Genomic DNA, 24,158 nt, shown 5'->3' on the forward strand with positions numbered 1-24,158 from the left:
GTGGCAGTGGTGATGATGATGATGGTGGTGATGATGTTGACATTGGTGGTGGTGGTGATGATGACGATGGTGATGATGTTGGCATTGGTGGTAGTGGTGATGGTGATGATGATGGTGGTGATGTTGGCATTGGTGGCAGTGGTGATGATGATGGTGGTGGTGGTGTTGGCATTGGTGGTGGTGGTGATGATGATGATGGTGGTGATGATGTTGGCATTGGTGGCAGTGGTGATGGTGATGATGATGGTGGTGATGATGTTGCTGACTATGATGATGACAACAGTTAGCATTTATTGAGCCTTATTGTGACCGGGTGGCATAGTCACTGTACACATGTTGACTCAGCCTAAAACTAGCTTTAAAGTGGGGCTACTGCTCTCTTCCCTGTTGATGAGGACACAGGTTCAAAGAGGTCAGGTGATTTGCCTAAGGTGACCCTGAGACCAGCCTCAGTCTGTGATAGTCAAACTCTATAATTCTACTTCCCAGCATGAAAAGATGTGCCCAGTCCCCGTCATCAGGATGGTGGGACTTGCACTGTTAACGTGCCTCTCCATCCAGTGAGAGCTGCCATCCTGCACCAAGCCCCTTCCTATTTCCACTAGAAGCAGAAATGAGCTTTTAGGAGAAATCTCTAGCTCTGAAGGTAAGGCTTTCTGCTCCCACAAAGACTTACAGCCTTGCAAAGGCTATACAGGCTCACTGTAAGTTACTGTGAGTGGGCACCTCACAATAATAACAACTCCAGACACCTTCATGTTGGCAGCGAATTTTAAAAAGAAGCGAGCCATCTGCAGCGCTACCCAAGCAGCGACCCTGCTGCTCAGGCCGTGCTGTCAGGATGAGGGTCAGTGAGGGTCAGTGAAGGATGGCTGGAACCAGGGGCACTAGGTCACAACAGTACTCTTCACGGTGGCCAGGAAACCTGCCCCCTTGGAACTGGCCATGTCCTCCCATCCTGATGGGCAGGATTGAGTGTTTGCATGCCCTGCAAGAAGCCCAGTGCTGCCTGACCCTCCCACTGTGCAGCCTGGAGCCCAGTGGGGTGACCCCCAGGCAGGAGGAAGGTAGAATCCTTAAAGCTGTGTCACTGGGTGTCCCAGGCCCCCAGTGCTGCTGACACACACAGCCGTGATCCTCAACTCTCAGGAAGGACTGGTGGGAGTCCCCTGCATGGGAGAGGCATTATGACTGATTGGAATGAGACCTGATCGAGTACCCCAGACACACACCAGCCGGTGCATCCCTGAGCTCAAGGCATCAGTCTAAGCAGAGCCCTCTTGTCACCTCATTCATAGCCCAGTTCGATCCCATCGAAGTTTGACATGAATCCGCAGGACTTGAATGCATGGATGTTGCCTGTTGTGTGGTTAATTGTAGGACCATGCCTTCTCCACACTTGCACTGGTGGTCCCTCACTGCTCCTGTGTGTCTGCGGACTACACTTCCCACTGTACTTATCGACCATCCTGGGGTCCTGGGTCTTCCCCAGGCTATGGGCTGGGGCAGGTGGAGGGAGTAGGCACAACTGAGGGAAGGAGCCACACCCAACATCCCTGCCATGCCTTAACAGCTCAGTGGGAATCACCATTTCCCTCTCACAGGCTCTGCAGTGCTAATGAGGCTCCCAAAACACACAGGGCCTGGCTGTGTCAGTACCAGTGGCTACGTCAGAGGGGACCCTGATTGACCCCCAGGCCTCTTCTAGGCTTGGGCAGTGCTTTCCCCTGGGCTCTTAATGCTTCCTCATCCTAAATTTCAGTCACATCCCACTGCCTCCAAGTTGGGACACAGCTTCCTGTCACCCAGTTTCAAGGTCACAGCCAGGATGAGATGCCCCGTATTCTAGCATGTCCCAGCTCTACTCATCTCCACCCTCATGCCTCCCACTGTCCCCTGTCACCTTCCTTCTGTGTTCCAGAGACACCTCACACCTTGCCGAGCATGCTCCCCAGATCCCCTTCCACCTCATTGTACCCTCCACCATCTGCAACAGCCTCGCTGACCCTAGCACCCACAGCGGCCCTGTCATGAGGCTAGATTGGCACTTCGTAAGGCACCGCTGCTGTGATCTGACTTGGTGCCTGCCCATGAAGCTCCGTGCATATGGAGACATCATTTCTGGCCATCACCACCAGATTCCTGAGTCCCCTAGAGCCAGATCTCTGGGAGGCTGATCATGAAGACCCAGAACCAGGAATGCCCTAGAAGGAGCAGGGGGAGGTCTTGTCTGCTCACATGCCCTTTCTACCATTCTGGGAAGGCTCCATGTTGGAGGTCTCAAGCTTGGCCCTGTCAGGTGTAGCAGAAGGCTTGAAGAATAGGCCACTGGGCTGCCGGGGTCCCAGCCTCGGTGTCCCCCCTTCCCTGCAGCCCCTGTCTGCTGATACGTGTCACAAAATTGGAAGTGGTACTTTATGGCTGCATTGACTGTCGGGTACGACACAAGGCACGTTCTCACACAAGTCCATGAACTTTGTCATTGCAAATATTACAGCCTGCAATTTGGGGGGCCCGGAGGAAGGCCATATAATTTGATTATCTATATTAATCAAATAGAGTACAACATATGAAACCCGCAATGCGTGCGCCTCACTGGGCGACCGCCCCCTCTGAGTCCTGGGGAGATTTATTCTTGGCAATGTAATTCATTTGACATGAACGCATCATAATTGCTGTTGCTAGGGAGGAATTATTTTTATTCTTTGAGGGGGGATATTGCCTGATTTCTAGAGCAGTCTGTTCTTTTTAAAGCTCTGCTTACTGAAAATGGAAAAAGGACGATTTGTTTTCCCGATTGTGACGATCTTTCATTAGCCAGCTGTGTCTTCAGCGCTGCCCCCTTCCAGCATACCTCCCTCTATGCCTGCCTGTTGCTGCTCCCAGGGAGTCCCAGACCCTGGCCCTCAGGGATCCTCGACTGGGCATGGTGGTTTTGATGTGCAGGGCCAGGGGCCTCTGAGCAGTTTTGAGCCCAGGAGAAGGGAGTTAGGCTGGATTGCCCACCCCACCCGGTGCTTCTGTCCTTGCACTTCCCAGGCCCTTAACCCACACCATACCCCAACACCAGCCTCCAAGGTTGGGTTACAGGATGGCGTGGCTCCCCTTCTCACTGTGGGGCCTCGCTCACTGTGGCTGGGGTGCTCCATACTGACCCAGAGCGAATGGGCTTGGTGGCTTACTGTGGAACCCAGATATACTTTGTAATAGAGTTGGGGTCAAGCAAGCACCCTCCCCCGGCCCTGGGCTGTCTGACATCCCCTAGGTTGATGGGTGTCGTATCCACACCTGAGGCTGTGCCTGCTTGTTGGAGAGGGGCCACTTCTACCCTTGTCTCTCTCTCTGGCTGTCCCAGGGACCCAGGTCAGACCTCTGGGCTCCCAGGCGAGGATCCCACCTGATTCCACGTGACCCCACACTATCTGTCTACTGGGTACCTGTCGGGTGGGTGTGGCAGGTTGTGGGGTGCTAACTTTCTCTCTCTTTCTCTGCCTCCAGTGTGACAGCGAGAGCGATGTGGACGACAAGGTAAGCCGCCCCTCGTGTGGTGCCCGGCCCTCTGCTAGTGAGCATTGCCCATCGGGACAGGCTGTGAGCAGCCAAGTGTGTACTTGTGATGGTCGCCCAGAAAGGGCCACCATGGAGAGCCTGCCCACCCTAATCTGGTCGGCCTTGGGAAACCCGCTCCTGAGGCCTGGCGGCTTGACCGCCGTGCTCAGACGCAGGGAGAGGAGAGAGTACAGCTGCTAGCTCTAAGCAGCACTGTTGTGCCCACCGGTGTAGGCTTGGGGGACACCAGAGGGTGGTGTCCAGACAGGGAGGATGAATCCCACTGCAAACTGCTGCAAACTGCGTGAGCGGTAGGCGGGGTCTCCTCCTGTTCTGTCCCCACGACTGTTTGGACCCTCAACACTGGGCGGGAGGAATGAGCTCAAGGCACATGGGGCGGGGAGGGGGTGGGGGAGCGTGCACAGGCCTAGGGCCTGAGAGTGATGTGCGTGCGTGCGTGTTCGCTGTATTCCAAGTTCAGCTAGGGCGCCTTCCAGAAAGAACACAAATTGCTGTGTGCTCTGGCCAGGCCGGGCTTGAGCTGCGCGTGGGCGTGTCCTCGATATGGGCGGGCCTCGGTGCTTGGTGTGGAGTTATGTGCTGTGGAGTCCGTTCCAAGCCACAGAGACACTGTATAGGGTTTTCGATGAGTGGTTTGCAGTTCAAACCGACCTTGCAGCCCTGCTTTGACCCATAGTGCCACACCAGGATTCCAGGTCCTTCGTCAATACGGGTTGGATGGGGCCTCAGCGTGGCACAGGGACACAGGGTCCCCTCTAGTGGACGGGCTTGGCTTCCCTTGGTGTCTGCACTGGACTTTGAGGGGCAGCCACGACGCTGACGCACTGAAGGGCCTTTTGGGAGCTGACAGGAGCCAGCATCTGCCCTGATCTCGTTAATGAAATTAGACCAGGTGCGCCTGGGAGACCACACAGCAGGCGGCTACAGCACCTCCTCTAATTGAAAACCAATTTGTGAAGAGTTTGTTTGTGCAGCCCGGGGCTGCTTTGAGGGGCTGAGAACCCCAGGCCGTTCCCAGGGTGACCTGGGACACAGGGGTCTCACGGGCAGGCTGCTGAGCTCTGACTACTGGGTGTGCTGACACGGCACACCCTTTCCTGGTATAGGGGGGACACATACGGGGGAAGCAGGCCTGGGAGTCTTTGTAGGAGACTGAGGTCTTGGGTTTGCCATGGACCTGCTGTCCTCTCAGCCACGCTGCCCCCTTTTGGGGTGCAGGCTACACACAGCACTGCTGCCCTACAGGGGTGCTTGCGCACATGTGGTGGGCCCACTCCTCGCTAAGTGGGTCCCAGCATGAGAGAGCTGAGTGAGCAGCTGTAAGGAGTGAAAGTGGTGACCCCTATCCTGTGGGGGCAGTCACGGGCGCGAGGACCAGCATAGACCATGGTGATACGTATCCAGCAAGCACAAAGCACAGCCATACCTGTCTGCCCACAAAGCTCGGAGTGCCCTCAGACACACCATGCACACACACAGGCTCACCCACCAGAGCGAGGCACAGGGAGGGGACTTCCTGCTGTTACGTAAGATTTCAAAATCGCAGGTCGTGTTTGTCACTCTCTGCAATTCCTAGAAACAGCCGTGGCACAGCTGGCACTATTTTTAGTGAGGGTCACGCTTTTATGCAACAAAGCAGGATGGCGGTACCTGTATTAATTCCCCTGGGATGGAAACAACAGATGTGTACACAACACGCATTAGTGGCTTGTCTCTCTTTAGGGCTCCGGTACAATAGTGGATTTCACAGTTCAAATCCACCAGCCATTTTGCTGGAGAGAGATGAGGCTTTCAGCTCCCATAAAGATTTTGGTGGTATTACGTGCCGTCTAGTTGGTGCCGACTCATGGCGACCCTGGCCAGGGTTTCTGAGGTGGGTTTGAAGTGCCGACCTTGTGGTTTGCAGTCCAGGAGCCTCAGAAATCATGTAGGGAACCGACTCATTGGAACGCAGCAGCAGAGGCTTGAGGGGAATCTGTGGGGGTCTGTCTCCTGGCTTCTGGTGGGGTGGCCACTGGTGTCCTGGCCTTGTGCACCATGTAATCTGTGCTACATTGTCACCTGGCAGTCTTCCTGAGTCCCCGTCTCCATGTCCTCTTCTCCCTGGGTGTTCGTGTGGTCCTTGTAGGGTTAGGGTGAGCTTATGTAGAGATCTTACTCAATGGCATCTGCAAAGCCCTTGTTTCCAAAGCAGGTCCCATTCACAGGCTGCAGGTGGTCATTCTACCCACTATACAAGCCACTGCATGGCTCTCTGTCCAGGGCCTGCCAGAGTCAGCTCTTCTCCCCCAATGCCCCCAGCCTCTCTCAGGAAGACTCCACCATGAATTCCCACAGTTTTCTGAGACCTGCAGCTTCCCCAGTGACTGGTTTCGCCTCAAACTTGCATTCTTTTAATTTGAGAGACGAGTCTGAGAAGGTCCCAGGGCCTTCGTGGTCTGCACGTGAGTGAACGTGCAGAGCTTTGTCTGTCTTTTCCTGCTTTCCAGCATTGAGCTGGTGTACATATACACCATTTCCCTGAGTCCTCACCCACCTGCCCATTAGCCCTTCTGACCCAGGCTCGTGAAGGGTCCCAAGCCATCATGTGTCCAGGTCACACCCCAGCATGGCGGTAGCCTGCAGAGCAGTTTGGTGGGGGACTGCCAAGTCCTCTCCCTGCTCTCTCCCTAGTCTTGACATCCCAGCGTGAGTGACCTTCATGTGGCTGGTGCCGTGTGACACCAGGGAACAACAGGGCAGGTGGGAAGATGGCAAAATTCTGGAGCATCCCCAGGTGACAATGAGGCTGTCACCTGCTCCCTGTGTCCCAGGGATGCTGTAGGTGGATGCAGCACCCCTCTAAGGACCCCTGCTATGATGCCTTCCCCCTCCCACCATAACAATGACAGATGCTGTTATAATTTCGGTGGTTGGAGAAATGCATCTCTGAAAACCACCATTAAGTCTCTAAACAGATTACACATATTTGGTTTCGAAGTCTGGTGCTTAATGTCACGTCCTCCCCCGCGGCTGCCTGCATTTCTCCCAATGATCTATTCCCACTCCACTTCCTTTTAGATTTCTAACCTCATTAAATCGTTCATATCACAGCTACTTCCCTTCCTAAACAAAATTAAAGACAGGCCAGCCCCAGGTTTTCCAAGTTTAATTTCACTCCCAAACCAGAGGGGAGGGGAGGCTCAGAGGGGCCTCTTTTCATGCCTACCAGGGTCCAGCCTTTGGGGTCTCAGGTTCAAGGGTTTGGGCTTGGACATAGAAGCTGCAAACGTTTATGATTGATAACCCGCCTTCTTCCTGAAGACCTCACCTCTAACTCAGGGAGTGAGTGGGAGGACCCAGGAGACCCCAGGACAAGGCCACAAGTGAGACCCAGGCCCTCAGACCGGGTCTAGGTGCCCATGGACTGGTAGAACCCCCAGCTACTTACTGAATTCCTATGCCTTTGTCCTGTAGCCACTCTCCGCCTTAAGACCTGCTTCCCCACCCCCAAGGTCCTAGGTGCTTGGTGTGGTAGGAGAAGGTGACCACAGGAAGTACCTTCTGCTCCAAAGATCAAGGAGCTCAACAGAGCTAAGTGCCTGGAGCAAACACAGACCCTAGACTCACATGACGGCTCCTGTGGGGGTGGGTGGGTGGGGATAGGAACAAGCATCCTGCTGGGGTTATCACCTGTCTGAACTCCCTGCAGGCTGGTCCACAGGCATCACTGTCAGTAGTGACCACCAGGGGTTCCCAGGATAGAACGGATGCCAGGCAGTGTATGCTGCCTGAGTTCTACTTTTTTTGTGGGAGGAAACAGCAGAATTTCAGGTGATGCCAAGGGTTGGGTTTTTTGTTTGTTTGTTTGTTTCTGTACTGGTAAAGGGGAGCCCTGGGTAAGCCCTGTACCACAAGGTTGGTGGTTCAAACTCACCAGCCACTTCTCAGATTCTCAGAAACCGTACACAGGGTCTCTATATGTCAAAACCGACTCGACAACACTTCATAACAACAACTCATAAAGGAGACAGTAACTCAGAATAAAACGGCTGCAGTGGTCCCCAGTCTGGCACCTGACCTTGATGTCCTGGCTTCCTGTGAGTCCTCAGAGATTATGCCTGTATATACCTAATGAGCTGCCTTTGAAAGAGGAACTGGACACGAATGTGACCAGCTGTACTGCCCTGGATGCCAGCTTCCCAGTGTGAGCTCTAGAGGTAGGGTCCCTGGAGCCTCATCAGGACTGGCCTCCCAGTGACCTGACTTTGTACCCCAGTATTCCTCTCGCCTGTTGGATGTCGGGGATGTACTGAGAGCAGCCCTGGGCACTGGAGGGGACAGCCCGTCTTCTGACGAGATACAGATTTCTGTTTCTGACTCGCAGGCACTTCCTCCCCACCACCGCTCCCTGGTGTGTCCACTGGGGCCCTGGCGCTGTGTGTGGCTACTGTGCCAGTCCTGACATTCGTCCACTGCACGTTTCCCAGGCAGCAGGGTCCAGGCAGGAGAAGCTTGTAACGAGCTCCCCCACCGAGGCAGAAACCTTGATGCCCTATGACTCAGGATGCCCGTCTGCACAGTGGGGAAGGAAACCGCACTGCTTATGGTGGTTGTGAGGACCTTAGGGCTCTTGGTCCTAAGCCCTGCCCCCCAGCTGTCTGACCCGAATGACCCCAATCCTGGAAGACACTCAAACCCAGCCCCAGCCCAAAGGGCGGATCCGTGCCTCGGGGCTGGATTAGTCGGGTCTGCCCGCGCCCCGCCTCCGTCCCGCCCCGCCCCCGCCCGTCTCGGCCGCCGGCTGCCTGCACGCCAGCAGACAGTGCACCGGTCGCTTCGGCCCGGCTCCCGGTGCCCAGAAGTCTTGGGTTCGAGCCCGCCGAGAGCCCAGTGGAGCAGTGCCGCCAGACATGCACTACTTGCGTGCCGCGAGCCCTGGGTCCGACTAGGCAGGGCACGCGTTGGGAGGATCTGGTCGCTGGGACCTGTCGGAGCGGGCTGGGGCAGACTGGGACCCGCGCTCCTCACCCGCGTCCATGTCGCCCAGCTCCAACCCGAGCTCAAGTGGCGATAGCCCACAGAGCATAGGAGGCGGGCCAGGGCGCCCGGGGCCAGAGCGGTGAGTGCGCACTGCAGCCTCGGGCAGGGCTTTGGGACTTGGGAGACTGGAGTCCTTCCTGGAGCCTGGTCTCTAGCAAGCCGCATCTCTCACCTTCCGGTGGATGCGCTGGCACCGCGGCGCCCACCCGAGTACTCCCAGGGCACACGTGGTGGGCGGGTGGGGTGAACGTAGCAGGACTTCCTTCTGCTGGGCACTGGAGTGGCGTTGTGGGTGGGCGCGCCTTTGTCTGTGCAGGACACTGGGGACTTGCGCCGGGTCCCAGGGACCCACTTACCTGCCCGGAGTCCGGCTTCTTTGTCTGGGACGGGGCGCGGCCAACAGAGACTGCGCCTCGTGTGTGAGCTGGAGCTGCCCTGGGGTCCAGGCCTCGGTAGACAAAGCAAGGCTGTGACCTTTCTCACACCTGACACCCTCTTTGTGGGCCCTTCCACTCCGACCTCTCGCTTCCATACGGAATGGAGACGGTGGCAGCGCACAACCCACCCCATCCCTACAGTTCCTGTGGATAATCCCGGGGAAGTTATTACTACAGCTCCGGCGGCTGCTCTGAGCTGCCATCCTGGCCCCGCACCAGCCCAGAGAACGCTCACGCCTAGAAGAGAACCGTGATCCGGGGCTCAGCGCTCTTCCGCTGCCCTTGCTGGGGAGGGACAGGACCCTTGACCCAGGAGCTGGACTTGGGGACTCAGGAACACTGTTCCTGCAGGTGGCCGTAGAGCCCTTGGGGGGGGGCGTGGCGTCCAGCGCACCGGGCTATGGAAAACTGCATGACCCCCCAGGACTGAGCACCCGCCCAGCCTCCACTTTCCCGACATCAGCTGTAAGCTTGGGGATCGCGTGGGTCCAGGAGAGCTGGTGCCCCAGGGAGGGGTCCGAGGAACGCTCCCTTCCTCTTTCCTCTCCTGTTCCTTAGCTCTGGTGGACTTTTCCTTGGGTTCTGGGGCGCCGCCTGGTGGTCATGGAAGCCTAGTGTGCCTGTCCAGCATTGCCTAGAACTGGGGGGTGCTTCTCAATTCAGCGTCTCATTCCCCACTTGGTTCCTGTGGGGACGAGTCAGAGTCCAATATCATCATCCCGCCCACATAGCAAAAGGGTTCTCCGATCCTTGTGTGTACCCACGCAAGTGCAACAGAATCAGACCTTTCCCCAGTGTCCCGATGGCCTCCTTGGTACTTGCTCTTCTCAGACTCTTGTGCCCTGGATTTGGAGGCTAGCAGGTCTGGGAGTTGTGGGGAGCCAACGGAGGTGGCGTGGTGGGACAAGGGTGGTTTAAGGCAAAGACACTGGGAGGAAAGCAAAGCTGGGGTGCCCTAGGTGCTGGAGAAGTTGTGGCCATGGCATAGTCACACGTGGGCATTACTTAGAGAGGGGTGTGGCCATGGAGGGGAGGGGGTCCCAAATGGATTCGGGAGGCCTGGCTAACTGGGAGAGGCAAGCCTTAGTGGACAGAAGTTGGGGTGTGAGAAGTGTCTTGGTTCTGATTGGTTTAGAAGGTACTGCCTGCTGGGAGGGAAGGCTGGGGGGTGCGGCTTCCTGCTACTCTTGGGTCAAATGCCTGTAGCTCTCCCCCATTTCTCCTGCCTTCTGCAGACTTCGGGGTTATTCATCAGAGATACCCCCTACAAAATACACACCAGGAGTAAAGACGTATGTAGGTTATGTCGCAGTGACTTAGGAACCTTTGGTATCTGGGTGGTGTCTGTGAACATATATGTGGATGAGTAAGCCCTAGCCCCCATGGTGGGTGACAGGACATTTCTGCCCTCACCATCCCCACTTGCTGCATCTGTGGGCAGCTACCCGTCCTCACTGAGACTCTGGGTCCCGGAGATGACAGTGTGATCCACCCTAACACTGCCGTGTGCAGGGGACCGCTTAGTTTACTGCCCCCAACACATCCACTTTGGTTCGTGTACTGTGGGGATTACTGTAGTTTGTAATGACCTTTCTCTTGGGTCCTGTGGGTTCTGTGACATCGAAGGTGGCGGTTTACAGGTGGAGTTTCCCTATGGCAGACTTTTGTGATGAACTTACAAAGGACTTCCCCACCCCAGAAAGACGCAAGCCTGGTCCCTACAGTTTCTCGGGCACATTTCTGTCTGCGCTGAGGATAAGGGAGAGAGTGCTTGACCTGCCTGTAGCAAGCAGCTAGAGTCTAGTTCACATGGTTTTCTGGAGTCCAGCATCTTCCCACAGACCTGAAATGCTGCCTCCCCCATACTGTAGCCTGGGTTGTGGCTGCAATTTTCCTTCTGTCTGTCTCTCTTCTCTAGCTTCAGTACCCACCTTCCCAATGACCCTGACACACAGTCAAAGCACCTTGATAATGCCGTGGAATGAGTGGATCAAACCAGAAACCTCTCTTTGGGAGGAAATTGAGGTAGTCAGGTCTACAGACTCTGAAATCCTACAGAACAATTCTACTCTGCCTTACAGGGTCCTTGTAAGAATAAGCTCACTAGCTATGGGTTTGGTTTATTTTAAGCATACGTACAGTTTGACCTGCTTCAACAAGTACATACAATTCTATTCCCACTACTTCTGTCAAGATGCAACACATATCCCTTCCCCGGGGGGCTCCCTCCTGCTCCTGGCAGTCAGCCTCAGCCCCCCATTGCAATCACTGACCCCTGCCTGGCACTGGAGAATGTTCTAGAGCTTCACGCACATGCTCCTTTCTGTGTATTGGGTGCAGCAACCAGCCAGGGTCTCCTCTCACAGAGGGTCTTAGGTGTGGCATCAAAGTCTCAGCATGGGGGCTCCGCACAGCACCCTGACGTCAGCGGGATGAGTCCTGCCATCTTGAGCCACACCTGTCTTCACATCCTTGGTGGGTGTGAGGGTCTTAATCCGCAGTAGCTGTTCTGCCTCCTTCTGTGTCTGTGACCGCTCCTCGTAGAAGGCCCAGCTTTACCCTCTGCTGTCTCTTCCAGGCGTCAGTGAGCTCCGAGAAGCTCTTTGCCCCATCAGCCAACAGAGGTACGTGCCTCTCTGGGGCCCTGATCTCTGTGAAGCGTGGACAGCTTTCCCTTGTTCTAGATCCAAGTGCAGGCTCAGGGTAGGGAATGGTGGGGCCAACCAGTGAACCTGCCCCAACACACACACCCATCCCTCCTCTGCTGCTCAGCCTGGGGCTTCAGGTGGGTTCTGGTGTGTAGCTATGGATGTAGGAGGTCCCATCCAGGAGCACAGGGCAGGAGAGGGCGGGAGGCACTGAGGGCACCACCCCTGGAAGCGGTTAGAAGTGCAGGTACCCCGATGGCGAGGTTCAAATCCCTGAGCTGTTCAGAATGTCTCTGCTGGAGCAGCCACAGTGTCTCTCCACAGGAGACATGGGCAGTGTAGTTATCAGCGGTCAGCTGAGGGGTACCCCATTGGAAGTGGGGGCTGATAAATGACCCCTTATGAGAAGCTGGTGCATTAAGTGATTCATGGATGTTGGTGTCGGGGCAGAGGGGCCCCCAGCCTACCCTGGACTGTCCTGCAGGTGGCGCTGAGATCTGAGGAAGATGGGCTACCCACTCACACCACCTGTCTCTTCCCCCACCCCACAGGCCCCTCATTGGGGGAGAAGTTGGAGGTCAAGGCAGTAACTGTACCCAGGGTCTCGGGGCTGGAGCGGAGCCGAGAACTGAGCACCGAGACAGCCTTTCTACCTTCTGTGCCCAGCCCCGCGCCTGTCCCTGTGGCCACCACCACCAATGCGCCCACCTCAGGTCCCCCGCCAGGCACTCGGGCCAGCCCCCTGGTGAAGAAGGAAGCCTTTGCCCTGCCCTGCCTCCCCCCACCCACGCCCCCACAGTCCCGGGCCCTACTCCCCACACACGTGCCTCTCTCCCTGGGCACCTACCCGGGCCCCAGCCAGGGCACACACGGCAGCCTCCACAGCTTCAGGTAGGGCTGGCCTCCGGGAGGGGGGGTGGAGGGTTGGCACCGACTCCGCAGTGACCCACCCCACCCCCAGCAGGAGCAGCAGTGCCTCCGGTGGCCCTGGCCTCAGCCTCCCGAAGAACGTGGCTCTGTCACCTCACAGGCTGGGCCCCCCGCTGGCCCCGCCCAGCTCCAACCTGTCTACCTCACACTTGGCGCTGCGGGCCCAGCACCACCACCTCACAGCAGCCATGTTCGCTGCCCCCCCGACACTGCCCCCTCCCCCAGCGCTCCCCACCAACAGCCTGGTCCTCCCAGGGCACCCAGCCGGTAGGTGCCCACGCCGTCCATCCACAAGTCCACTTCCCAAGGACAGGGAGGGGAGGGTGGGACAGGGCTGCCCAGACCAGCCCTTCCCAGGAGCTCCCAGCCCCGGCTATCCTGAGAAGTCATTCTGCCTGGCCGCAGATCCTCCCGTAGACACTCATGCAGACACATGTACATACACGCACACAGACACATGCACAGTGACGTGTGAACCCACACATGGTCAGACACGCACAGCGACGTGTGAACCCACACACATACATGCACAGACATGCATAAACACGTGATCACAGATGTACAGCTATATACATACAAGGGGGATTCAAAAAAAGTTTGTGGAAAAATGGAATTAAAAGGTAATGGAATATTCCCACAAACTTTTTTAATCCCCCTATATGTACTCTTACACACGTGCTTACAGATGCACGCTCCTAGGTGCACACATGTGCCTCCATGCACATGTGTACATGGAAGCATGTCAGCCCTGGGTCTGGAGCATCCCTAAGTCCATTCAGCAGATGGGGCACGTCCCATGACTACAGGGGTTCCCAGAGACCACCCTCCCAGTCATCCAACGCAGGCCTGCCCTTCTCACAGGGGGGTCAGAGGTGGAACCTCCGCCTGGCTTCTCCATGTTCATGGTCCGGCTGGTGCCCCGCCCGCGGCTGGTGTCCACATGCCACCAGCAGTGATGGCTGACGGTCTTCTCTCTCGCCTCCAGATGCCAGCCTCTTGGTCTCCCTCAGCCCACCAATCATGTACTGCCAGCCTCCCTCGGGGATTCTGATTGGTACTTGGTCACAGGCCCCCCTCTTCCCTCCACCCCTGAGCGCGCACCTGGCGAGCAGCCGCCACAGCGGGGCGTGCCAAGACCGGGAGTGCCAGGTGACTACCCGCCTCGCCCCCCGGGAGCCCGCGGCCGACGTGCCTCTGTCTCTCTCTCTCTTCTCTCCTAGATCACGAGCTGCTCAGGCAAGAGCTGAACACGCGCTTTCTGGTCCAGAGCTCGGCGCGGCCTGGGGCCCCCCTGGGCCCAGGGGCGCCGCTGCGGGCGGAGTTCCACCAGCACCAACACACACACCAGCACACACACCAGCACCAACACTCATTCGCCCCCTTCCCGCCGGGGCTGCCCCCAACGCCGTTCATGTCACCCGCCGCACCCCCGCCGGTGCGTAGGGCGTGGGGGGCGGGGGGCACTCGCAGGCACGCACCCATCACATTGGCCTGTGGCCTTGTGCCTCTGCCGGGTGTCACGGTGGGGGCCACTTTGCTCTCCCATCTCCCTCGGGGTCACGCTGTGGGCTCCCCTTCCACATACCCCCTCAGGACAGGTGCTGGGGCCACGGCAGCCCAGAGGACCACAGGGACATAGGACCCCCCCCCCAGGGTCAGCAGCAGCTGGCCCTGTATTATTGGCAGCATAGCCTGCCCCTCCAGAGGCGGTTAGCCTGGGCTCCATGTCCACCTTAACCTGACCAGTCCTTTCTGACTGCCATCCAGTCTGCCTCCTGAGTCCATGGGCCCCTCCCCCACAGGGACGGTTGTTGGGGGAGCCTGATCCTGGCCCCTGAACTGGGCCATGAGGCTGAACTCAGGACTGAGACCAGGGAGCAGCTGGCTGCTAGTCACACACAAGGGCACCTGACCCCAGCCTAGCTGGGGTCAGGGAGTGAGGGGACTCTAGGCCCAGCAGAGGGTATCAACATGCAGAGGAGGGAGGTCTCATCCCCATTTCTCATTCCTCCCAGTTTGACAAGTACACCCCCAAGCTGGATAGTCCCTACTTCCGACATTCCAACGTGAGTGTGAATGCCCCTTGCAGTGGCCCCCAGGGCTACCCCGTGCTCTGTGCTGGGGGACCAGGGATGCTGGGCCATGCAGGGGTGAGCAGAGCCTCTACTGCCTGTCATGGGTCATCCTTGGGAGGCCGCTGGGCTGGTCACTGCTGCCTTCCTCTGGGGACAGACAGGTGGGGGTCTAGAGGGACTGGTGGGCTTACTCTTGGCTGCTAACTGTGCACCTTTTTGCAGATCTTCCCATCGTACCCTCCAGCCGTCCCAGGCATACCTACCCTGCTACCACATCCCGGTCCCTTCGGGTCCCTGCAGGGCGCCTTCCAGCCCAAGGTAACAGGCGGGTGGACAGGCACAGCTGGGGGGGGCTACCTGTGGTGGGACGGCACCTGTCAGGGTCTGGGTGGAGATGTGGGTCCAGCAAGGCGTAAGGTAGCCCTTCCCTCAGGGGTCTCCTCACCTTTCACCCCCCGGGACAGGGCTTTAGTGGGACAGGGCCCACATCAGCTTTGGTAGGTGGTCTGGAGTGGGTCACCTTGGAGAAGACCCTGCAGTGAGGTCCCAGTGAGGGGACCTAAGAGACACCCGTCTCTTAGCAGACATCCGGCCCCACTGAGGTGACAGGCCGGCCTAGTGCTGTCCACGCCCTCCTGCAAAAGGCCCCCACGGTAGGTGTCAGCCATGCTCCTCCCCCACGTAGGGGGCCTTAGGCTAGGGGCCTCAGCAGGTTGTGGCTCTGTCCCTCCCTCCTCCTGAGGTTCAGCCATCTGCACGGGCGGGGGGTGACGTCACCTCTTCTTGTGCCTGCCACAGGTGTCAGACCATTACCGGACTATGGTCAGGGTAAGTGTGCATGCGCGTCTACGTGTCTGAGCGCACGTGGTTCTGTGTGTGCATACACTGAGTAGGCAGATGAATGTGTATACGCCTCTGTGTGTTTGTGCCTACGTCCACATGAGTGTGTCTGCACATGTGTTTGAGTGCATGTGTGTGTGTGAGCGTCGGTGCCTGTGTCAATGTGTGTGTATACACTTCTGTGCATGTCTGAGTGCACGTGTCTCTCCTGGGAGGCTGGCATGGCTGGGAGCGGAGTCTGGGGACCGTGGGTTGTGGGGAGGGGTGCAGAGCCACACTGAGCGTGTCTGTGTGTCCTGGCAGAAACCGGGGAAGTGGTGTGCAGTCCACGTGCAGATTGCCTGGCAAATCTACCACCATCAGCAAAAGATCCAGGTGGGCTATGTTGCCCCCTACCATGCAGGCTGTGTCTGGTGGCTGAGTGGGGGTCTGTGAAGGCACAGTGCAGTGTGGGCACTATGGGGGAGGAGAGTTTGATGGGCAGGGACAAAGCCAGCGAGACCAGTGACCAGGCCGAGTCGACTGCAAGCCAGAGTGAGCTCAGGTGTGCAGGGGGTACCAGGGGAGGGGGAGGAGTGGGAGGAGGGAGAGCAGGAGGAGGAGCAGGAGGAGGAGGGGGGAGAGCAGGAGGTACAGGGTATGCCCCCAAGCTCACATGTCCGATTCTGCTGCCCCTTGAGCCTGGCCACCTCATGGGCACCCCCTTTTCTCAGCAGATGCAGCTGGATCCCCATAAGGCAGAGGTGGCTGCCAAGCTGGACCTGTTCAGCAGGCCCCCTGCCCCGGGTGTGCTTGCTGGGCTCCACTATCCGCAGGACTTGGCACGGCCTCTCCTCTCTACCGCAGGTAAGGCCTGTGGTCAAGGGCATGCTGGGTCGCGGGCCCTGACCCTCATCTGTGCGAGGCAGGCTGGTACTGTGGACAGGGCAGGTCACTTTCTGGGTGACACCTGGACAGTGCAGCCGCTGCCCTGGGAGGCAGCCTCAGTGGCCCTGCTCACCTGTACACCCCGCCGAGTCCTCACCTGAGTCACTCCTTTACAACTGCGTGTCCCTCATGTGCTGGCCTCACTCCTCCTCTGGGCTTCCTTTTGGGGAATCCTGTTGCCCCGACCTGGGACTTCCTCCTCGCAGTCCCTCCCTCCTGGGAGCCTTTTCTCTGAGGACAAAAAAGGGCTGCAACCCCCCTGGTCCACCACAGCCATCCTTGTGTACTTCTCCCAAGTCCTGTGGTGGGACTTCAGGACTCACTGTGCCGGGGTACAGACATCAGAGGGACAAGGCGCGTGGGGTGGAGTCTGGGACATCCCTGGGCCATCTTGCAGTGATGAGTGTCCCTCCAGGGAAGCGCGTGGGAGGCCCCACCTGCGATGATCAGGGCCCACATAGTTTGCAGAGAGCCACCGTTTCAGAAAGCATTGGGGTCATGTGGAAATGGAGCCACCTCGTAACTGCGGTCCCCATGTGACAACTGCCTTGGCCCTGCTGACGGTTCTCCCTCAGAGCTCTTGTGTCCATAGCATGGTATCTCTGACCAACACTGTCCACCCCGGTCAGTGCTCAGAGCCCAGGGCATGCAGCATGTATTTGGTGTGGCCGGTTCCATACATTCAGTTTGGCGCATGGACCCTGGTTCTGTAGCCCTCTCTAACCCCAGTCTGCCCCCTACCCAGCGCCCTTTGCTTCTGTGGACACTGGCTGTCCGTGACTATTACTGACTGAGCCCATGCTTCTGTGTCCATGTGAGAGCCTTTGTGTGGCCTCGGGTCATGGGTCCAGCAGCCTCACAGCCCGTTTTGGTGCCTGGGGGATGGATTCCGTGCTAATTGAAATCTTGTCACATTCCCCCAAGAACTCTGTGGGTGTTTTATTGGAATTGGGGTGAAAATACTCATCAAGTTGAGGAGAATTCATATCTTTATGATGATGTGTTCCTGTCTAGCTATGAACCAGGTCTCTCTCTGCAAAAGTATCTTATTAAAGTTTTTCATATTTTTAACTTACGTTATGATTGACATTTTGAAGATGACATTTTCTAATGGGTTGTCGTTAGCCAGTGGAAATGCATATTGACGGCGCATCTACTTGTACATTCCAGATTGGTTTGAGAACTGGCAGTCTTACTTTATTACTACTGTTTAATGCCGTCAAGTCAGTTCTGACTCATAATGTCACTGTCACTGTATAATGTTTCCAAGGAGTGGAGTAGCTGATGGGTTTCAACCACCAACCTTGCAATTAGCAGTCCAGTGCCACACCAGAACTACAGCAATCTTACTAAGTTCATTATTGATGCAAATAAGTTATGTATAGATTCCTCTGCATTTCCTGTTTAGAGTCACATCTGCAGATGAAGAAGGTGGTTGTTGTTAGGTACTGGCCCGTCTGTTCCGACTTACAATGACCCTGTACACAGCAGAATGACACACCGCACGGTCCTGCACCATCCTCAGTATGGTTCAGCTTGAGCCCATGGCTACTGCCACAGTGACCCTTGATCTCATTGGGGGTCTTCCTCTTTTTCACTGACCCTCCACTTTCCTGATAATATTTTCCAAGTCTGAGAGACAAAGTCTGCCCATCCTGGCTTCTAAGCAGCCTTCTGGCGGTGCTTCTTCCAACATGGGTCTGTTTGTTCTTCCTGTAGTCCATAGAGCTCTTAATGGTCTCCAAAACCATAGCTCAGATGATGCATCAATTCTTCTACACTCTTCCTTATTCACTGTCCAATTTTCATATGCACATATGAAGCTACTGAAAATACCATGGCGTGGGTCAGGTACACTTTAATCCTTAAAGTGACATCTTTGCTGTTGAACACTTTAAAGAGGTCTTTGTGCAGCAGATTTGCCTAATGTAATATGTCATTTAAATTTCTTGACCGCTGCTTCCATGAGTGTTGATGGTTGATCTGAGCAACATGAAGCCTCTGAAAACTCCAATCTTTTTTCCATGTATATTGATGTTATTTGTTGGTCCAGTGGTAAGGATTTTTGTTTTCTTTATATGGAGGTGCAACCCATACCGAAGGCTGTGGTCTTTGATCTTCATCAGTAAGTATTTTAAGTCCTCTTTACTCTCAGCAAGCAAGGTTGTATCATCTGCATATCGCAGTTGTTAATGAGTCTTCCTCCAATCCTGACGCCATGTTCTTCTTCATGTAATGCAACTTCGGGGATGATTTGCTCAGCATACACATTGAATAAGGATGGTGAGAGAACAGAACCTTGGTGCCCAACTTTCCTGAGTGTAAAGCACTCAATGTACCCTTGTTCTGTTCGCACAGCTGCCTCTGGGTTTAGGCTCCTCATGAGCAGTTAGTGGTATTTCTTTATTTGAGACCAGAGCACTTTTTCTTTCTTTTCTTTTCTAACTGGCCTACAGCATTAGTTAAGGCAGCAACAGTGACCCTGGTCATAAAGGAGGAAGGTGAGGTCTAGCAACTCTCCAGGTGGTGGCTCTCCCAGAGTGGGGACAGTCCCTCAGCTCTGGGGTCCGTAACTGTTTCCATCAGATTGGCTGCGGAATGCCAGAGCACACATCTTCTGCGTCTGCCAAGCTAATCAGATGCTTTTCTCTTTGATTTTTTTGTGTGTACCTATGCGAAGCCCAGTGTGGTCTTGATGGATAAACTTTTTCATGTGCTTCTGGGATCACCAGGTTGATATTTTGTTCGTGAGTGGCTCTCCATGTGTGTCTGACCTGTGTCTTCTTTCCTGCTGTGCCTCCGGCTGGTTCTGTTGTCAGGTGCTCTGAGATTCAAGTCCTCCTTGCTTTGAAGACTGGCATTGTAAGCTTCCTGTCTTAGTGATGTCTACTGATGGATTTTTTCTGTAGTGAGTATAAGACTTTTTACATTTTCTGTTTCTTCTAGAGTCTGTTTTTGTAACTTGACGTTTTCTAGGAAATCGGTGAGTTCACACTACTTTTCATAATTCTCAGTATCAACGGGTGCAGTATCTCCTGCAGTATCCAGTATTCTTCAGATCCCAGTAACTCTTGGGATTGCTTCTACCATTTTTCTCCTAACTCAATCTTGCCAAAGTTCTGTGTATTTTCTCAGCACCTAAAAAGGAACAGCAGTAGCTCTGTTGATCGTCTCTTCCTTCTACTTGATCTTTACTCTGGTAGCCTTGTTCTAACCCCTCAAGCTTCCAGTTCAGAGTATGAAGGCTTTGGTATTTTCCCATGTGTAGTACGCTGCCGTCTGACAGATTCGGCCCTGCGACCCCATGTGTTACCGGTAGAGTTCCAGAGGATTTACTGCTGTGTGTTTCCCTAAGCTTCATTACCACTGGTATCAAACTATTTTCTTACTTTCTGTTGTGTTATTGTGCCCCTGTTTATTATGAATTATATGCAGGTTTACCAGGCCAATCCGTTTCCCATTCAGCAATTCCTGCCCACTTCGTTTCACGTTATTGATTGCAGTTCCACACTCTTAACGCCCCCTCAACCCTCGCTGTGCTTCCTAATTCCATTCCTCCTTCCTACCTTCTGACGACTGCCCTTGGGCAAATGCTGCCCTGTTGGTGATTCCAAGGACTTGCTGTTCACCTGGTAGACCTCGCTTACTGCTTGGCTAAAACTTGAGCCAGTGGGTGAGCTCAGTTCCCAGCATGAAGGGTAACTACATGTTGTCATTGTGACATTTCTGACTAGCAGTGTGGTTTTAAATCTGCAGCGTGGCTGGGGGGACGAGAAACTCTGGGTACGCCCAGCCATCCACATGGGGGCTGGGAGGGGACACGGAATGTGCCATTGTTGGCGATCCCCCAAGAGGAAGACGGAGCCACAGAAGAGTCGGGGTGCCCCCCTCAGAGTGGATACCTGCCAACTGTAGCTGTGTTTCCCTTGACGGTCCCTCGTAACGACCACCCCTCATCACGACTGCCAGGCTGGTGCTGAGGGCTGGGCCTGCAGTGGGGGCCCCTCAGAGTGGGTAGGGAGGGGCTCCTGTCTTCCTCTCACTTGACCTGAGAAATCCAGCCCCATCCTAGGGCAGAAGGTGCCTGTATCAGCCCCATGCCGGCGGCTCCAGGGTTCCCGGCTGCAGGAATAGGGCCATCAAGATGCAATGCCCATGGGCCTCTTCTCTGCCTCTGCCCATGGCTTGGCCCTCTGCCCATCCTCCCTGTCCCACCTTAGATCCCAGACTGTCATCCTCCCAGATTCAGGGAGGGGAATCCTTTACTGTCACCTCATCATGGGAGCAAACCCCGGAACTGGGGTGAGGGCAGAAGAATGGAGGTAGAGGCTTCCAGAAACAATTACCCTACTCCCCATGAACAACACCCTCTCAGCTGCCAGCAGAACTCTGGTGGCCTAAGGCTCCTGTCAACCTGTCACTCCGTCTACCAGGTGCTGCCCATCCTGCCACCAGCCCATTTGGACCCTCGGCCCATCACAGCAGCTTCCTGCCCACCGGTCATCTGGCAGGTAAATGCTGCCCACCCCAAGGGTCCCTGGCACCCTGACTGGCTTCCTCAGCAGACTCTGGGCTGGGGATAGAAGGTGACCCTGGGACCCAGGACACCCCACGAGTGCTTAGGTGGCCCCCCCAGGCTCAAGCTTCTGGAGTGAGGGCCACAGAGATCCTAAGCCCCCTGCCCCACCTCCGCAGACCCTTTCAGCAGATCGAGCACCTTCGGGGGCTTGGGGAGCCTAGGGAACGACGCCTTCGGGGGCCTGGGCAGCCACACGCTGAGTAAGGGTCCTGCCTCTCTGCGCAGGAGCGCGAGTCCCTCCCCTCGCTGGACCCCTGGAACTGTGAGCCTCACCGCTAGAGGCCTCATGAGGGCGGGTTGTGGTGATGCCCACCCAGGCCGGATCACATGGGCACCGCACTCCACCTCACGTGAGGAGTCCCACCTCACGCCTTCGCCCGGCTTCCCTGCAGCGACCAGAGGCGCCTTTGCACATAAGGAGGGCTCCGCATTGCCCAGCCCGGCCCCCCTGCACCGCCTGCCCAGCCCACACGAGACCTGGAGCCGGCTGCACCGCACACTGCCCTCCTTCCCCACGCTGCCCCCATGGCCGAAGCCTGTGGATGCAGAGTGTGTCTCCACCCTGACCAACCATGACCGAGAGTTGTACAAGGGCAGAGAGGACTGTGAGCGGTGAGTGACACACGAGATCAGGGTGGGAGCACCATATGTCGGGGCTCTAGGACCCTAAGTAGGAGGGGCACCCGACCCAGGTGGTAGAGGCTTCCAGAAACCTGGAAGCTGAATGCTGCATAGGGACGGGGCCTGGATGCATGTTGGGAGCCATGTGGGGTCCTGGCAAAGGTGAAGCAGGAGAGCAAGGTTGTTGGCTCAAGGCCTACCCCAGAGACCTCTGGGAGCAATGAGGCCCTGCTTCGTTGGGGCTGGCTGGCACTGCTGGACATGTGTGTGTCTGTGTCCACCTTTAGAGATTCAGAGGCTGCTGACAAGGCAGCCTCCATCCCCACCCTTGAGCACCTACCTATGAGTGGAAACTGCCCCCTCCCCGTGCCCTGGTCCCCCAACTTATACTAAGTAGGGGCAGCTAGACGTAGGGCAATGCCCATCCACGGGTGGGGGAGGCTGGCAGTAGGGTCAGGGCAGCCTCTGAGGTTGTGACTTGGAGAGAAGTGACAGGCAGCAGCCAAGTGGCACCTAAAGCTGAAGTGTGTGTGAGACTGGGGCTTAATGGGCGTGCTGTGTGCTGTGTGGAGCGGGGGTCTGTCCAGCTTACCACTGTGGGAAGCAGGTGTTTGGGGGCCAGTCTGCTGTCCTGAGACAGCTCATCTTGTGATGTTAGTGGCTCTTTGCTGGAGAGACTTTGTACCCACAAGTCTGGATGCCCGTCACCAGTAGGGGGCAGGGGACCAGCACCCCCTGGAAGCTCTGGGTGTCCAGAGCTCAGTGGTTCTGCCCTCACATGGGCAGAGGCAGGTATGGGCCAGGTGTTGGGAAGCTAACGGAACATCCCCATCTTGGGGACTTGGCCACCTGCCCCAGAAACTCCCCTGCTGAGATGGCGACTTTGGGACCAAACCTGGGGCGGTGGGCAGAGGGCAGGCAGTGGACCCTTCTCCTGACGAACCCCTGCCTTGTCTGCCCCAGAGACGTTCTGGACAAGACGCGTCTGCTGAACCGAGCCGAGCCTGCCGCACCGCTTGGCCACCCCATCAGCGGCTTCCTGCTCCTCCGCGGTTGTAGCCAAGGTGAACCTGGCAGGCCAGGGATCTCCACCGATCAGGAGGTGGCCCAGCCCCGGGTCAAGGAGAGCTGTTCCCCGGTCAAGGAGGACGGCGCCAAGGCGGCCCTGGGGGACAGTCTGCGTCTGACCGGTGTGCTGGGCCGCCTGCCTGAGCCCATGGCCGTCACCCTGCCCCAGAGCGCTGTGAAGGTCAAGGAGGAGCAGCGGGAGGAGGCGGACGCACCCGTGCTGGGGCCCCAGGCCGGCCGCGAGCGCCTGGCCTTCCAGTGGGAGCTGCCGCGCCGCGCCTGCCCTGCAGCACCCGTTCCCCACGAGGCGGCCGACCGCACCTATCGCGACCGGGAGCCGCACGACTACAGCGCCGAGCACCGGAGGGCTGTGCGCCAGGACGAGCTGGAGCGGGCACGGGCCGCACCGCACCTGGGCGCACACCTGCTACCCACGGGCCCTGCCCTGGATGGTGCCGCTTTGCTACCGCCGCTGGGTGCCCTGCACTACCCGCGCCTGGCGCCCGCCACTGCACACAACGGGCTCCTGGCACGCACTCCACCGGCTTCTGCCGCCGCCGTTCTCAGCGCGCCTCCGCCCCTGGTGACCGCGGCCCCTGCGCCACCGCCCCCTTCCCAGCCCCCTCCCCAGCGCAGGACTACATCCCTGGGGCCTGGCCCCAGTGAGGCACGTGACTACTCTCCATCCCGAAATCCGCAGGAGGTGGAGACACGGTAGTCCCCGGGGCGCCCCTGTCACAAATGCACTGCTGTAAACTTTTTTACTTGTACATTTCTAGAACGTAAGCACAGGTCCGCAAATCATGGGGCTCGATCGCGTTCCCTGCCGCTAGGTCCCGGGTTACCTGCCGCCCTACCTGAGGTGCACTCTTGATTTTGGAGAGGCGATTGTTGGAAAAACAAAAAATCGAGTTTGTACGTTTTTTCCCAAAAGTGAGACGCGTTTTTAATGGATTTGTAGTTTTTTCAATTATGTGCTCTTTAGACCTTTTAAAGAAACAACAACAAAAAAACAAACAAAAAAAAAGCGTTGGCTTATTCATTTTTAGTTCAATTTGCAGTTTTCCAGCCTCCAGCCCTTCTCGAGAGCCCCAGGGTTTCCTTTGTCTTATTTATAGAGAAATAAACGGTCACTTAGTCCAGCGCACTGTGAGGCCAGACCTGGCCTTCCCGGTACTCGGAACCGAAGCTACAGATAAACAGTATATTGAAATAATAATTAATAATAATAATTTACAAAACTTTGTTTTTTGCCTTATTCTATTATGCAGAAGTGTAAGATTTCTTTTTTGTTTTTGTTTTTTTTAATGAAACGTGTAAATAGTCTGTTATATAAATACATGATGTTATTAAATTCTTCACCTTGGTAGACTTTATAAAAATGGTCTTTAGAAATCTCTCTCATTATTTAAAATGGTCATTCCAAAAAAAAACCTATTCA

The 24,158-nt window shown here is 56.3% G+C and overlaps 1 protein-coding gene across 1 annotated transcript in view; it reads left to right on the forward strand.

Moving 5' to 3' along the window:
• FBRSL1 (fibrosin-like 1) overlaps positions 1–23,435 on the forward strand; it is a 52,885-nt gene extending 29,450 nt beyond the window's left edge. The window contains exons 5-19 of the mRNA XM_006874086.1: positions 3,499–3,528; positions 11,608–11,653; positions 12,229–12,568; positions 12,639–12,874; positions 13,593–13,661; positions 13,828–14,042; positions 14,623–14,673; positions 15,267–15,335; positions 15,481–15,510; positions 15,826–15,897; positions 16,239–16,368; positions 20,883–20,960; positions 21,145–21,234; positions 21,430–21,640; positions 22,613–23,435. Coding sequence (XP_006874148.1) covers positions 3,499–3,528; positions 11,608–11,653; positions 12,229–12,568; positions 12,639–12,874; positions 13,593–13,661; positions 13,828–14,042; positions 14,623–14,673; positions 15,267–15,335; positions 15,481–15,510; positions 15,826–15,897; positions 16,239–16,368; positions 20,883–20,960; positions 21,145–21,234; positions 21,430–21,640; positions 22,613–23,435 — 2,490 coding nt within the window. The remainder of the gene's footprint in view (positions 1–3,498; positions 3,529–11,607; positions 11,654–12,228; positions 12,569–12,638; positions 12,875–13,592; positions 13,662–13,827; positions 14,043–14,622; positions 14,674–15,266; positions 15,336–15,480; positions 15,511–15,825; positions 15,898–16,238; positions 16,369–20,882; positions 20,961–21,144; positions 21,235–21,429; positions 21,641–22,612) is intronic.
• The last annotated feature ends 723 nt before the right edge of the window (positions 23,436–24,158 follow it).

This window comes from Chrysochloris asiatica, unplaced genomic scaffold (assembly GCF_000296735.1).
Source record: "Chrysochloris asiatica unplaced genomic scaffold, ChrAsi1.0 scaffold00261, whole genome shotgun sequence".
NCBI classification, from domain to species: Eukaryota; Metazoa; Chordata; class Mammalia; order Afrosoricida; family Chrysochloridae; genus Chrysochloris; species Chrysochloris asiatica.